Source organism: Thunnus maccoyii, chromosome 7 (genome assembly GCF_910596095.1).
Source record: "Thunnus maccoyii chromosome 7, fThuMac1.1, whole genome shotgun sequence".
NCBI classification, from domain to species: Eukaryota; Metazoa; Chordata; class Actinopteri; order Scombriformes; family Scombridae; genus Thunnus; species Thunnus maccoyii.
Window position 1 is genome coordinate 12,291,068 of NC_056539.1, and position 16,188 is coordinate 12,307,255.

The 16,188-nt window shown below is 41.9% G+C and overlaps 1 protein-coding gene across 1 annotated transcript in view; it reads left to right on the forward strand.

The window, feature by feature from the left end:
• unc13a (unc-13 homolog A (C. elegans)) overlaps positions 1-16,188 on the forward strand; it is a 42,467-nt gene that overhangs the window by 21,658 nt on the left and 4,621 nt on the right. The window contains exons 23-38 of the mRNA XM_042415737.1: positions 30-119; positions 450-584; positions 2,259-2,392; positions 2,645-2,730; positions 3,265-3,391; positions 3,540-3,636; positions 4,476-4,619; positions 4,798-4,875; positions 5,079-5,156; positions 5,313-5,401; positions 5,533-5,679; positions 6,449-6,572; positions 10,052-10,081; positions 11,447-11,503; positions 11,613-11,693; positions 12,272-12,419. Of these exons, the coding sequence (XP_042271671.1) occupies positions 30-119; positions 450-584; positions 2,259-2,392; positions 2,645-2,730; positions 3,265-3,391; positions 3,540-3,636; positions 4,476-4,619; positions 4,798-4,875; positions 5,079-5,156; positions 5,313-5,401; positions 5,533-5,679; positions 6,449-6,572; positions 10,052-10,081; positions 11,447-11,503; positions 11,613-11,693; positions 12,272-12,419 (1,645 nt within the window). The remainder of the gene's footprint in view (positions 1-29; positions 120-449; positions 585-2,258; positions 2,393-2,644; positions 2,731-3,264; positions 3,392-3,539; positions 3,637-4,475; positions 4,620-4,797; positions 4,876-5,078; positions 5,157-5,312; positions 5,402-5,532; positions 5,680-6,448; positions 6,573-10,051; positions 10,082-11,446; positions 11,504-11,612; positions 11,694-12,271; positions 12,420-16,188) is intronic.

Consider the following 16,188-nt stretch of genomic DNA (forward strand, 5'->3'; position numbering starts at 1 on the left):
GTGTAGGTTTTTTTTTTGTCTGACTGCAGAACAATTTCCCAGCCAGCAGTCCTGAGAGGCTGCAGGACCTCAAGTCCACAGTGGACCTCCTCACCAGTATCACCTTCTTCAGAATGAAGGTATCGCCCCCTTCCTCTTTCATCCTTCAGAGCTTTTTTTGATTTTCTTTCTTGACTGACATTTTTCACTGTATTCCACATATAAGAAGAGTCGAAATTTTTTTTTTCAAAGGTTTTGACTCCAGAATACTAATGAGGATTAATCTAGAATTGAATTTTTACATGAAAATAGCATAATTACTTTATGATCAAGTTGAACTTGAAGACAAGTCTCAAGTACCATAGTTTAACTGTGTGTGTGTGTGTGTGTGTGTGTGTGTGTGTGTGTGTGTGTGTGTGTGTGTGTGTGTGTGTGTGTGTGTGTGTGTGTGTGTGTGTGTGTGTGTTCAGGTCCAAGAGCTTCAGTCTCCACCCAGAGCCAGTCAGGTAGTGAAGGATTGTGTCAAAGCCTGCCTCAACTCCACCTACGAGTACATCTTTAATAACTGTCATGAGCTGTACAGCCGCGAGTATCAGACAGACCCGGTAAGAAGCAGCAATGAATCCAGTGTCTGTGAGTGAATGTCTGTCTCTCTCTTTCCCTCTTTCTCCCTCTCCAAATTTTCAAATTTACATTTGCTTTCTTAGCATAACCATAGTTGAACACAGTATCGGCAAAAATATGTTTTGTAAAGTTTACAGTGTAATAATAAGTATATAATATATATAATAATAGCAAATGGCTACATAATATAGTATAATAAAACTTTTTTTGCAAACAAATGAATTATATAGATAATATAAAAATGAAAAAGAGGTGGCACATTTTAAAAGCGGTCAGTCCAGTTTTGTGTGTTGTTGTGCTGATTTCCCAACAGACTGTGACATATTTTGCTTCGATTGCAAAGTAATTTTTCTCCAAGTAAATAATCAAATTTGTTTTGGTCTCAAAGTGTATCAAATATCAAATAACTTGGTTCTTATGTAGCAGGAAGCGTTGCTCTGTGTTTACCTGTTGTTGTTTGCAGAACTGACACAGACTGTCTGTTGTCCAGTCTCAATGACCAGGTTGTGGTTGCTCAGTTTCTATTTAGTTTCTGGTTGCTCACGGTGCCCTGATAACTTTCCACTCACTATTGTCTGTGCAGTGCTTAATAGCATGGATATATTTATAGCACATGACTAATGACTGATGTACTTTTCTTCTTCTTTGGGTATAATTTAGTTCACTCTCTTTCTTGCTCTGTTTCTCTGTACTGTTGCAATGAATGTTTTGAGCTGAGGTTTCTTTAAAAGAACTGTGTGAAAGTGATGTAAACCAGCAGAAACAAGCTGCATAAACCACTGCCTCACTCCAAACTTATTGCTGACTTTGTAATCAGTTAAAACTTGGCTAGTAGTTTTCTTCCTGAATTGTAATTATAAGTAGAGGTGTCTTTTACTGGTCCTTGACTAATCAGATTGCTTGGCAAGAAAAAATATCCTTTGAACAAAAGGATTTTCGAATGTTATTACTGTAGTTCACCCTCTTTGCTTGATTTACGTATTGTCCTCAGTGATGTGTAAAATGCACTGTGGCACTTAGGGTGTGCACGCGCATTTGTGTGTGTGGTGAGTCCCCGTCATGCTCTCAGTCTGGGTAGGCCAGGCTCTTCCATCCATCACTCCTGTACCAGATTTCAGCAGGGATTTCTAGAACATGCTTTGAGTCCTCATTAAAGCGCCAACCGCATTCAGACTCCCTCGTGAATTTCAAATAAGCATTTTCCCTTTGAATAAAACATTTCATCCTGAGGGACGTTGCTATATTTTGTTGAAATCTCTGCAAGATCATTCTTCACTTGTCAACCCCTGCGGTGTTTGGCTTAGTGTTTACTTTTTTTTCCTCCAGCACATCTTCAACTATTTCAAAGAAGTCGTCCAGACAGTTGACATTCTGAGTCTGTTTAAAGCTGTTTGAGAAGCAAATGTTGTTTATGTATGAGTTGTTAGATTAATAACACAATCTAGTGTCTCTTGTATAGGAAAACACTAGTAAAATTTGCAGTAAAAGTACTACTGTATGTGGTCACAAAATTATAGGACTATACTACTTTTCAGAAGTTTCAGAAGTACAGTATGTGACTGATGGTTTGATATTTGCTATATGGCCTAAAATTAATAGTATGATGGTTAGGAAAGAGTTTTGTTGTGATTCGAGTTATGTCACTGCTTTTCCAGGCCAAGCAGGGCGCAGTGCCTCCAGAGGAGCAGGGACCAAGCATCAAGAATCTGGACTATTGGTCCAAACTCATCACACTTATTGTCTCCATCATTGAGGAGGACAAGAACTCTTACACTCCCTGCCTAAACCAGTATGTACCCCCTTAACTCTCCACCAAAATCCTGTTTGTTTCTCATCAGCCTCTTACAACTACATATTCTCTCTTTTTCACCTTAAAACCTACAAATTTGATCACATTTCTTAGTAATGACATTTTAAATGTGCCCTAGTTTCTCTTATTACCCCTAAAACTACACTTCCAGACTGTTATTTGCTTGCTCAGTTTCATATACCGTTCCTCTCTAAGTGCATACGAGCTCTTCTCTTTCTCTTCTTCATCAAGATTTCCCCAGGAACTCAACGTGGGTAAAATCAGTGCTGAAGTGATGTGGAACCTGTTTGCTCAGGATATGAAGTATGCGATGGAGGGTGAGTGCAAATCAATGATATATGGAGCCTCTGCTCATAAGAGAAATAAAGCTGCAAATGGACATTTGGTGATTTAAATAGTATTTTCACTAATGACCAAAGGCACAGACACACAAAACAATACGAAGCAGTTGAGCTGCATTTCATTGTGATATTAAGAGGGTTGGATGGATCTTTTACTGTTTTTATTGGTTTAATTATAAATACAGTAGGAGAACTCGACTGTTTTAATTGTCATCCATCCATACATGTTATATCTCGTCTTGTCATGACTGAGATCACCAGGTAACCTGGTGAGAAACTGAAAAAGTGTCAGGGAGAAAAAACTTGTTTTCTAAATTATGCAAAGCCTAAAAGGTTTGATTAGTATTTGATTTCTTGGTGTGATCTGTTGTCTTTTTGTTATGGTCTTGAGCTGGGCTACAGCCATCGATTATATTCAGAAAGTCTCTATGCACAATAGATCTGAAATACTTGGGGAGAAATTTGCTTTTAACTGATTATGCATTTGTCTGCTCTCACCGTTTTTCTCAGAACATGAAAAAAATCGCTTGTGCAAGAGTGCAGATTACATGAACCTGCACTTCAAGGTCAAGTGGCTGTACAACGAGTACTGCAAAGACCTGCCTTTCTTCAAGAGCAGAGTGCCTGAATATCCTGCGTGAGTTGCAACCCGCCTGTCACTGTTTTGCAAACTCAGACATACACTTCAGTAAATAAGAATAATGGAATAAAGTAATCATCCTCTAGTGTAATTTTGGGTCCATAGTTTGTAAACATAAACAATGTTGTTTTTCTGCTCTCCGTAGGTGGTTTGAGCCGTTTGTCATCCAGTGGCTGGACGAGAACGAGGAAGTGTCTCGGGACTTTCTGCATGGCGCTTTGGAGAGAGACAAGAAAGATGGGGTAAAAGTTTTCAGGTCTTCTTATCTACCCTTCACTCTCTCTTGGAAACGCTGAGTCGCTTGTTGTTGTTCAGGCAGAATTACGGTAATCCATCCTTTGTACTTCCTCTCTCACACTCAAAGATATCAGCCAAAGTTTTATCCTCCCTCCCTCCCTGCCTCCCACACGTCCCCCCTGTCTCTCCTGCATTCTTCAAAGGCTCCACGTCAACAATAGACGTACTGACAAAGCAGCGCAGACATTGCCTCAAAGCAGAAAGTGTGTTTGGGCTAAGAGGATGTTTCAGTCAAAGTGCACCGTCATATGAAGAGATTCTTTGGAAGTTTAAAGAGTTGCGGTTGAGACGTGCACGTACTTAAGGAGGGAGATAACTCTGTGACAGCAGGATATTGTGAATTAATGGCCTTATGCCAGAGTTTTGACTGCAGGAAAGCTTTCCTCACCTCATTACCAAGATTCCCTGGAGGAGCACCTACACACTCACCTTCAGCCAATTAGGGACCTGGCACTAACCAGCAGCCAATTACAAAGAGACAGACAGGAGAGCTCCCACCTGTCACTGGCTGGCTGTGTAACAGGCTGTAAGGCTGGTTGGCTCAGGGGGTCTAGGGCTCTGTAAATGTGGTGAGAGATATCAAAGGCCCAGTTTAATATAGTGTCTAATGGTCAGTCTCTGTGATCTCAGGTGCCTGAGGTCACATCTTTCTGGCCTTCCTTAAATCCCAGCTCCTCACTTGCTACCTCTACTCATCTCTTTCTCTCACCCTTTCTCGTGTCTTTTCCCCTTTATTTTAATTCCCTGTTTTTTAATCTTCTCGCACATCTTTTCGTCCCTACAGTTCCAAGTCACATCAGAACATGCTCTGTTTTCCTGTTCGGTGGTGGACGTCTTTTCTCAGCTCAACCAGAGCTTTGAGATCATCAGGAAGCTGGAGTGTCCGGATCCACAGATTGTAGGACACTATATGAAACGATTTGCTAAGGTAAGTTCAGAGAAATTGCAATTTGCAGTCAAATCATGCCCTTACAAAATCAACACACAACAAAGTGTTCCTTAAAAGCAGGTTTTAATACAGGTAGCAACATACATTTTAATTCTGAGACTGAAATGCATCTATCCCCTGATGATGACCTGTTGCTCTTTCTGGTTTCCCTCTCCAGACCATCAGCAATGTACTTCTGTCATATGCTGATATCATCTCCAAGTTGTTTGCCAACTATGTCACTATGGAGAAAGTGGTGAGTGGCCAAAGACATGACAAAAAACCAAACTGTTTTATTTCAGTTTCAGTTAAACTGTCTTGTTTTAAACTTGCTTGACAACATGTTCTGTTCAGTTTGTGATCATTGTTTCTTTGAATCCTGTACCATCAAGAGGGCTGATGCATTTAGAAATGTTGTAGTGAGCACTGAGTGTTTCAAAAAGACATCTCGTTCCTCAGCCCTGCATCCTGATCAACAACATCCAACAGCTGAGAGTTCAGCTGGAGAAGATGTTTGAAGCCATGGGTGGAAAAGATGTGAGTGATTACCAACCTCCATCCAGTACTGTGCACTAGCTTAGCTTTCCTTGGTCACACATGCCTAATTCAGTCTTCTTAGTCCAAATGTGTCCATCAGGGTCAGTGCCCCATCCCTCTAACCAGCTCTGTGTGTATTTCCTTGTATGTGTTCAGCTGTGTGTGGAGGCCAGTGACATCCTGAAAGACTTGCAGGTTAAACTCAACAATGTCATGGATGATCTCAGCAGGGTCTTTGCTGTCAGGTAGAAACACACTCGCACAATCAAACACAAATATCTATTCCAAGCTACATCTCTGCTATGTGATTCCTGCTTAGACAGACAGAGAGACAGTACAGATGTCATTAAAAGCCTCTCCAACTTTTCCTCATTAGTTTCCAGCCTCACATAGAGGAGAATGTGAAGCAGATGGGAGATATCTTGGCTCAGGTGAAAGGAACCTCAAATGTTGGGAACGCCAGCAGTGTGGCCCAGGATGCCGACAACGTCCTGCAACCCATCATGGAGTTCCTGGACAGCAAGTGAGTCAGTCTGACATTTTAGTGGAGTCTAAAATTGACAGATCAGTTTTTGGAAGCATTTAAACATTTCACATGCTTCCCCAGTTGTAGACAAACTCATAGATGCCTGTTTTTGTCTCTGCATGCAATTTGAAGGTGTGTTAACTGGTCAAGTTAGCATAGTTTAGGTCAATGTGTAGATGCTTGTGCAGCTCTGCTCCAAGGTAGGAAACCCTCTGACACTTCATGTTCTGTAGTCTTTTGTAGTTTAATTACATACAACATCATACGGCCAAAACTTATTAACTTTCACCTTCCATGGATGTGTGATAATGTAAGCAGGAGGTGAATAAGAAATTGGATGTATTCAAATGTCTTTGTTAATAGTGATATTAGCTTTATAAATACATATAAGACATCATATAGTGTAGTCAGACCAGCATCCCACCTTTTGAGAAGTGCGATGCTTGATGTTATTTTGATTTCATTATACATACGTTAATAACATTCAAATAGCACACAGAGACTCTAAAAAGGTTAACCAAGGCATTCATGAACTTGTCTGACTCTTGGTGATTAGGAAAAGTAATGAAATTCCCCTAAAACCTGAACTTTAATGCTTTTCTTTTTCATCTTTTATGTGCATATTGGGATTTCTAGCAACCACCTGTTTCTGTTCTATCTTCTGTTCTCTTTATTATTACTTTTTTTTTTTCAAGAGAACAGTGTCTGCCTCCTTCTGCTGTGCATTCATCTCTCCTTCCTTTCTTCTGCCTCCCCCTCCTGCCAGCCTGTCTTTATTTGCTAAGATCTGTGAGAAGACTGTGCTGAAACGTGTGTTGAAGGAGTTGTGGAAGCTGGTGATGAACACCATGGAGAAGACCATCGTCCTGCCGCCACTCACAGACCAAACGGTGAGAGCAAATAAACCTACGAATGCACAAGGGGAAGCACACAGACGTTCAAATACACACAATGTTAATGCTCGGGCACTCGTGTTATAGCTGATTTTGCCTGCTATGCATGAAAAGAGTGATAGGAATATTTCATATGTTCTCATGACAACCACAGCAAAATGTAGAGAGCAGAAAACTTGATTTACAAAACATGTAACACACATATGCCCACACACACGTACATGAAAACATAGATGCATATACACACACACACACACCTCCAACTGCCAAGGCAGCATCAAAAGAAAAAGAGGAGGAGGTGGAGAACGAGGAAAGGGAATACAAAGGCAGACATTTTGTGTGTGTGTTGCGATTCAAGGTGGCCTTCTTATAAACAGATGAAGAAGCTTTTGCCTCACGTCTACATGGCATCCTATCCACTCCTCAACACCCACGCACATTTTATTCAACACTGGCCCCCAGTGCTTTCATTCATCCAAACAATCAAGGTGAAACCCTTAAAAAAAAAAGCTGAAAAAATGAAAAAGGAGTGCACCATATCATTCTAACACCAGCTCATGGCTGCTCTCCAGTATGTCGGCCAACAATTATTTGGAGAGATTCCTGATTTATGAGTTACTTGCAACCAGAATGGCAGAAAATCTTTTTTGCCCAAAAAGGATCTGGCCCTCTTCCAAAAAAATGCATCATACATTTTGGAAAGCAGCCTCTTGTTTTCTTTTGTTTTGGATATATGTGTTCTTATTTGTGTTTGGTTATTTAAAAAAAAGAGCCTCATATCACTGTTAAGAGGGAGAGAATTAATCTGTGGTTACCGTGTAAAGCGCTAGCCAGTATAACCATTACTGGTTCAGCCTCAGGAGCGCTTATCCAATGAGAAAAGAGATAGAAACAAAGATAGGAGGAGATAATGAATAGCAATTTCCTAAATTGAAGTTGCTGTTAAAAGCTGAAACATTTATTTTCTTTAATCTAAGAATATTTCTATAGTATTAAAGTTGCTTATTCCTCCGGTCTTTCTCAGTCCTCTACCTGTGCTTAGTCCAGGCTTTAGACAGGTGTCAGTTGATTCGACGCCCCTTCAGCCCCGGGGCCCAAACTTGTGTTTTTGATTGATGTGGGGCTCTTTGCAGCTTGACTGACCCTTCTCTCTGGTTGTTGTTGTGATTACTATTACATCCTGCTCCCACCGCTCTCCCTCCACAGATGATTGTAAGTACAGCACTCCTGCGTGTATGTCTGTCTGTCCGTCTACGGTGGTTGGTTCTCTGCTATATGTGGCTGCGATCTCCCCTGTTTTTTACCCCACATCATAACCCCTCTCCCTTCTCACTGCCTCACCTCTCTGATCTGTCCCATCTCTCTTTCTCTTCCTGTCTTCCTCTCCTCCAACTCTGTCTCTCTTTTGAGAAGACAGAAGCATGGTGCATTCCTGACTGGTTCTGATAGGTCCCCACCCCCTCGACAATCAATGCCCCCCTCTCTTCTTCCTGAACACTCTCCTCAAACAGGAAGTGGTACTCCTCTCTTGCGCCTGGTGTTGCCTTGTTTCTTCTCATGCATTGTGTCCTTTTACTGGGACTCTGGTGGGGTGACTCTGATCTCACGGTGGCTTGGTATCCGGTGTCCTGCCCCACCTCCAGCCCGCCCCTTTTCCCTCCTTCTGACCTCCCCCCTCCCCCCACTGTCCACACCTTTCCCACCTGTTTGAACTGTGTCCTGCCCCCTGTCCCTTCCCCCCCAGTGTGGGTTTGTTGCTTGCATCTGATCTATTTCCACACTGCAGTCTTCTCTCAGTATACTGTACAACACTGTACTGTACTGTACTGTATGTCTCTCTGCAGACCTGTCATGTTGGTCTGTCCTGGTTTGGTTTCATGTTCTGTTGTTACTTTTATTGCAAGAGGTTATTGGTTTGGGTTGATGTTGGTCAAATAAGGTGCATTGAATGTAGTTTGCAAAAATGCTCTTAATGCTTTAAAGCTCTATGTGATGACTTACTCATGATGAACTACCAACCTTTCACATTTAGCAGTGTTGTAGTCGACTTCTGCAGTCATTTAGCTCTGTTTTGCTCTGTGGTGTACTGGATAGTATACTGGCATAAAATGTACTGCCGCACAGGAGCAGATGTTTTTTGTTTTTTTTAATTTATAATGAACAAATTTGATGTGTGTTTTTGGTCTACCATGATCTGCAAAGTTTTTATTTTTTAACGTCATCAAAACTGTAACACACTTCAGTTATGAGTTGTGACCTTCTGTCCAAGCGATCACATAGAGCTTTAATGTATTGAGTTCCATATTGTATTGATTTTTTAAAAATTATTTATATCTGAGTTTTCCCTTGTTTTCTTTTAAAGAAATTGTTTTGAAACAGCTTTTTTGCTTTCTTGCTGAGAGTTAGATGAGAAGATTGATACCACACTCGCACCTGAGCGTTAACTCTGGAGCATCGATGTAGTATGGAGTCACAGCTGGTAACTGATTAGCTTAGCCTAGCTTAGCATGCAGACTGGAAGCAGGGGAAAACAGCTAGCTTGCCTCTTTCCAAAGTTCAAAAATATGCTTGTCAGCACCTCCAAAGCTCAATGATTAACATGTATCTTGTTTGTTTGAACCTGTGCACAAACCAAAATGTAAAACATAAGTTTTGGTTGTGACCAGTGACTTCCAGGAGTCTCCGCTGGTCACCTCTCCAGGCCAAGGAATAGTTAAAGCACATAACTTCTAGTAAAACCACTAATTTACGTTTTTACATTTCTGTTTGCATGCATATTAAACAAAATATGGGTGATAGTAGGCGGATTTATTTAACTTTGGACAGGCAAGACTGCTGTTTCCCCATTTCCAATCTTTATGCTAAACTAATCTAATCATCTCCCCACTCTGGCACGGTATGTAACACACAGACATGAGAGTAGTATCAATCTGCTCATCTTTCTCTCGGCAAGAAAGGAAGTCTGAAATACAGAACGATTCCTTTAATTTAAATTAATGAGGTATGTTTTATTTTACTGATAGGTAGGTTTTGGTTTTAAAAATGACGAACTACTAATAACAAATGTACCATTAATGACAAGTGCGGTCCCATTATTGTAGCCTCCCATCAAATAACTATATTCAATGAAAGCAGATGTCAGATTTCTAAACAAATTTTGTCAAGATCCATTCATTCCAGTCAATGTGTATGCTATTCTGCAATGCCAATTAGCAATTTGCTAAACTCTGTTCGTTTGTTTGTTTTTTTCACATTTATTGTTTTATGGTAAAGCACAAAATCTATTGTTGCTTTGGAGAGCATGGTAATTGAAAGGAGATGACATCTCTGGCAGTGTTGAGTGTCCCCGAATTTTGCTTATATGTTGCAAAGCAACACATGTTTTGAATGCGTATTCTCATCTATCCAATGAAAGTGAAGTCAGACTGCAGGAACTGGCCACTGCTTGAAGTATTAACCACATGCTCTCTTTCCAGGGGAGGCTGAAGAGTGCTTCTCACAGTGATGTAAGGACTAAACCACTTTAGATCAATGTGTCTTGTCTCTCTCCTCTGTCTTCTCTCCTTGTCTCCGTCTCTCTCCCTCAGCTCCCCAGTCAAACAAAGCAGTGGAAATATTGATTTTTCACTTTTGTTTTTACACAACATTCCTCTTTAAGGCTGTTTATATGCTGTGAAAATGCCCCTCTCAGATGCTGTAGCGGTACAGTAGCAGCCTGCCTCACCACAGGTCACACACTCTTATGCAGACATTTGCAGCTCATACTCACCGCAAACCGCAAGTCAAGGAGTTCAACCATCAGTGAATCTCACTCAGATTTCAAAAGCAACTCGCTGTTTTGTTTCATCGTCGGCTGTGATTGGCTGTCTGCATCTCAGAAGGAAAAGAAGGGCTCTATTTTCCAGGTGCAAGCAGCAATGCAACTTAAAACAGATGAGATTTGCCAGGCAAATTAATCCTAACATGTTGACACTTTGACTTATGGCTTGCGGTGCATTTCAGATGCTAATATCTGCACATAAGGTCAGAAAATCTGGCATACAGTTGTTCCTTTCATCACATTAGACCCTGCAATAAAAGGCACAACTATCTACCTCATTTTCTGAAAATGTAACATAGTGTACTGAATGATGTGTAATGCAGCCTCAAAGAGTAGACACAATAGAGTTTCAAGAGTGCACACTGTTATTTTTACAACATTATGAATCTCCTACGCATGGATACTCATTTATGTGTTTTGTTTCATTTTCTGCTGTTATTGCGATGATGTTGGCAGGAAATGTAAAACTTTAATAGGTTTTAGCCACATACAATACTTTGTAAAACCCTATTTCATGTCTGAGGCTTTAACTAATTTAAGTACAGTTAGCGGCACATAGTGATATATTCACTTACAAGAGTAATGCATTAGGCTGGACTTCCAGCAAATAAGTGCGTACACCACAGTGTGAGTGCATAGCTGCAACTTGCGTGTGTGTTCATGAGTGCACGAGTATGTCTACCTTCCTTGCCCTCACTGTGAGCTGAGCCACTTTTTCCTCTCTTTGTACTGAAATGTCTCAGTGTGTGTGTGTGTGTGTGTGTGTGTGTGTGTGGATTTGTGCAGCGGAGTGTAATGTTTTGAAATGAATAATACACAAAGATAAGAGCGATAAAAGCACTTGAAGGAAAAATGTACCTTGACATCTGTAAAGCGGGTCAGAGTGACTGTTTATGAATGTGTGTCAGAAACGTCACTGTCCTCTGTGTGACACTAAGCCGTTTAGCGCTGCCCCGTATTGTCATGATAATAACAAATACTCCCCTCTCTCCTCCTGTCTACCTTTCTTCTGACTCTTTCTCTTGCTCCCTCTCTTTTCTGTCTCTTCCAGGGCACTCAGCTCATCTTTAATGCTGCCAAGGAGCTGGGACAGCTGTCCAAGCTCAAGGTACAATATGTTTTTACACTATTCGGCTCTGGGAGATTCTAAGCACTTAGAAAATATGAGATAGGGCAAAAGAGTGGACAAATTGGTCATTGTGGTTTGTCATCTGCAGGAGCACATGGTTCGAGAGGAGGCCAAAGCGCTCACACCTAAGCAGTGTGCTGTGATCGAGCTGGCCTTGGACACCATCAAGGTATTAACTCACTGTTATATAAGCACAGACTGTGAACAAGTGTGACTGTTGGAAAGCTGTAAATCACAGTATATGCTTTGGTTTTGCAGGTAAAATTTTATTTCTAAAAGTTGTCAGACAAGGACGCAGAGTAGAATATTCTTTGTTGGGCAGAAAGACTTCTGGCCCAACTTTTAAGTCTCTGAGCTTCTTTTTGTGGTTTTACAGCTCTGTGATTTACGAAAGGTTAAGAAGAGGAATTAAGACAGGTTAAGAAAGGGGATTCTAGATATTTAATTAATGCTTCAGGGCTCTGATGGTGCTGTTAGGGCCTCGAATTTCTACCAACTCCTACAACAGAGACAGAAATCAGTTGTAGCAAAGCCAGATTAAGATGCAACCATCTGAATCCCTTTACTCCTCTAAGAACAAAGACATTCCCAGGAAAGCTAACATCAGACATCACAGGAGTTCATTCTGTCAGATATCTCTTTATTATCTTTATTACTCGAGCCGTTCCTTATTTAAGAATCTTTAGCAGTGGGACATTACTTAACAGCTTTTTTCTATTTTGTCCTGGCTGTCTTCATGTATGTTAGCAATATTTCCATGCTGGTGGTGTGGGTCTGAAGAAGACTTTCTTGGAGAAGAGTCCTGATCTCCAGTCTCTCCACTACGCCCTGTCCCTCTACACGCAGGCTACAGATAAACTCATTAAGACCTTTGTCCAGTCACAGAACGCACAAGGTAACCTAATAGTCTTCACTCTCCTCGCCACTCTTCTCTTTTTCTGTCTCTGGTAGACTTTTCTCTTTAACTCCAGTACCTTCATGTTGTCTTAATTTCTAATGTTACTATATTCTCTGATCTCTACTGTCCCTGTGTATGTGCTATGCAGTCTCAGAGAAGCCACTCCACTCTAGTGTTCCCCGTTCTCTGTTGATGTTAGGGTTTCCCAAATGCCAAGCTCTATATCCCAAAAATAACTGACATGCTTTGTAGAGCATAAAGTCGTGGCTGCAGCAGAACAATATTTTTTTTCTTTACTCTGAAATGCTGAGTCTCCTGGTAGCCAGCCTGCAGAAACACAGAGACTATTCTTTACATGATCTGACAGCTATTTGCAATGAAAAAAATAAATATCCTCCCCCTCTTCTCTCTCGCTCTTTGACTAAGTTGCTCAGCCTCCATCCCACCATCAGACGGCTACATAACAGCCATCATCTTTGTGGGAACGCTGCTGCTGACACACTGTCCCTAAGCACCGCTGGTAGAAATGCCATTTGAGTGGATGATCGTTAAAAATTTAATTTGCTTTTTGGAGCATACCTAAGTACGTTTACAGCAGTAGATCTGTGTGAGAGTTGCATGTTGCAGGACTATCCTTGCATTACAGATCAGAAGAATTAAACACCTGATTCAGTAGAAATAAAAGTGAATCTATCAGGATCTCTCTCATCTTTAGGGACAAGACTTATAAATGTTGGTCTGTTTTTCTACTCTGCAATTCTTACCTCTGCAAACCTCATATTTCTACGTGTCTCTCCTTTCTCTGTCTACTCCCTCTTCTTGCCCCGTCTGTGGGCCAGTGTTCGACGGGAAGGGGGTGAGGTTCACCACTAGTGAGGATGTTTACCCAGACAAGGGTATGTGGCACTCAGGTCCAGAGCTTGAGACATCCAGGACTACCAGAAAGCCTCCAGACCAAAGCCCAACTCCCTCCACCCTCCACTCCCACCCACCCCATGTGCATCCCAAAACTCCCCCTGCCTGCTCAAACTCATCCCAACAGACAAATGCAATGCACAGACTGAACATACTTCCTTTTCACTCTATTTCTGCCTTTTTTCTGTCTTCTCCTCAAATGCACACACACACACACACATGCCCACCACAACAGTACGGACATATACTTGATGCATTCATGCATGTAATGTACACACTGATGTCTGTATGTACGGAACTGCACTGAATACATACGCCATGGATGGTATGTATGAGCAGACACTAAAGCATGATGTGCGGACATCAGACAAAAAGAATAGAAATGCATTAAAGTACGGAGGAATCCTGATCGGGCGTGATGTCACCCCGAGAAGCCCGAGGGCCGAGCGAGCGAGTGAGTGAGTGTGTTTGTGTGTGTGTGTGTGTGTGTGTGTACACGCTGGTGTGAGCGAGTGACTGACTGAGCGGAGCCAATGTGACTGAGTGACACTATCCTCAAGGTTGCTGAAGCATAAGCACAGTGTATTGTCCTTCTCCAGCGGGGGAACACAACTGAGAGGAAATACCCCCACCCACATTATGGCCTGTGTTTGTAAGACGCCCGTGAAGAGGAGAAGGATTATTATGAAGATGATGATGGCTGTTGGCTCAGTTTGTCTGGGAGGGCCTCCTGTCCTTGCCTGCTTTATCATCACACACACACAGCTCCCACGTGTGGCCGTGCTCTCCCTACAGCAGCGATGAGAAAAGGGTGCGCGACTCACCAACCCCCCTCTCAGATTGAGCCAATCAGAAAAAGTCCCTCAGGTCAGGTGGTCTGATTTCTGTCACTCCAGATCAGCATCAGAAGATTTGACTATTTCTCACAAACACACTTAATTTGATGCTGGATGAGCTGTAGCACACTCAGTCCTCTCAGATGGACAACAGCAGTATGTAAAATGATTACTGCTCCAGTAGGAGATGCAGAATGTTTTGCATACACCAAATTATGTTTGTTTCCTATGGAAGGAGGACAAGGAGAGGAGGTACACATAGAAATCAATTAGCAATGTTTCTTGAGCTTCCTGCAGCTGCTGGATGTCCTTGACTGTAACGTGGATGCAAATTAACTTCCTGCCGAGCAGATTTCACTGGATGTTTTTTCCAACTGTTAAAAGTAGATGATTAGAACAGATTAATGAACAAATCTCAGTGGCATTTATTCTTATGGACTGAGACTGAAGGAGGACTTTGGTCATTTGAAGATGATGACTGTCATCCTTAGATGCTGAAGGCTATTTCAGCAGCATTATTTGCAACTGAAATAATCACGGGTCATTTGTGAGCGTGCAGTGAACACATATGGGGTATGCTTTGGCACGATCACAGTACAAGTTTGAGATTTATTTTTAATGTTTATTCTGGTGAAGATTTTTCAATATGGACCTCTGATTGCTGTATTTATTGAAGAGTAAGTGCCTGTGTTTTCTTGGCAACCTCACGCTGCTGCCTCTCAGCCAGCAAAGTTTCTTTCTCATCTTTTATGGACGTCCTCCACAGAGTAGACGAGGCCAGATGGATGACTGCTGCTCTCTTTGGTCCTGCTGGCAGCGGGACCAACAATCCCATAACGCTCCCTGGAGAGATGCAGAGAGCTGCGTGCCAGGAACACTCTGCCGTCTAACTCCCACAGACACCTTGTTTAGTGGGCGGCTGGTTGAAAACACACACACACACACACAGGCTGCTGGTCGTCGCCACAAAGATACCGTTGACAGAGTGAAGACACTAATTAAAACATTGAAATTTAATGTCCATCTGTCACTGTATCCTTCTGGAACCGTATGTGGATCTCAACCACTTGTTCACATGCAGCGCAAAACCAAACAGGCACACCAAAGAAAGATTTATCCACCATTTCCCTCCCAGACAAAAGTGTTGGAGCCTGAGTGGAGCCATCTAGACAGATCACAGTCTTCTTCTTTCTAAAATCTAAACTTAGACCCAGAACCAGAGTTGAGCTATCTTGGGTTGAGGGAGGACCGGCTCATATCTGTATGATATTTGGGGTTGAAAATGCAAAGATGAACCCTCTGACTCGAAGCATTTGCATTTTATGTTAATTAGAATATTCTGAATCAAATTTGACTTTTACACAGTCTAGCTTTATGTAGGAAGTCGAGTATCAGCAGTCACTTCACCAACAGATCTGAGAGGCTGAACTGCTTCTCTACGGTGAGCTCCTTCCCCTCTCTTGTCCCTCCTCTTACCATGCTTGGGTAAAAGTCTTTACCAAGGAATGGGTGTGTCCACCTGTCTTAGATCCATCTGAGCATGTCCTGACCTGACCTGTGTCGGGGGAACCACACTTTCCTCTCTAGCTTCTCTTTTACTGCCTCTTACTAACCACCCTGCATCCCAGCAGACAACGTGCGTATGAGTGGGCACAAATTACGGTCCTCACTGGATCCAAATTGTTAGCTCTCAATTGCTGAATATATACAGAGGCTACTGAACCTCAGACACCGTGTAATCACAATGCAGGATGTCTTACAGACGGAAATAAACGTTCTCACATCAAAGTGCCACTCATAGCAGCTTTGTCTGATTGTCCACTTCCAGACCACAACATACACACAAGCAAATCACTGCGCTTTATTTAAAGTCCTCCTGGTACACAGTGAATATTTTAGTATGAAGAAAATATTCAATCTTTACATCAACAAGGTTGTAGCCAAGTCCATTTCAATGTTCAACTCCTAAAATTGAAATGGAATTGGTCTGTAACTTTGTTTTTCTATCAGAATGA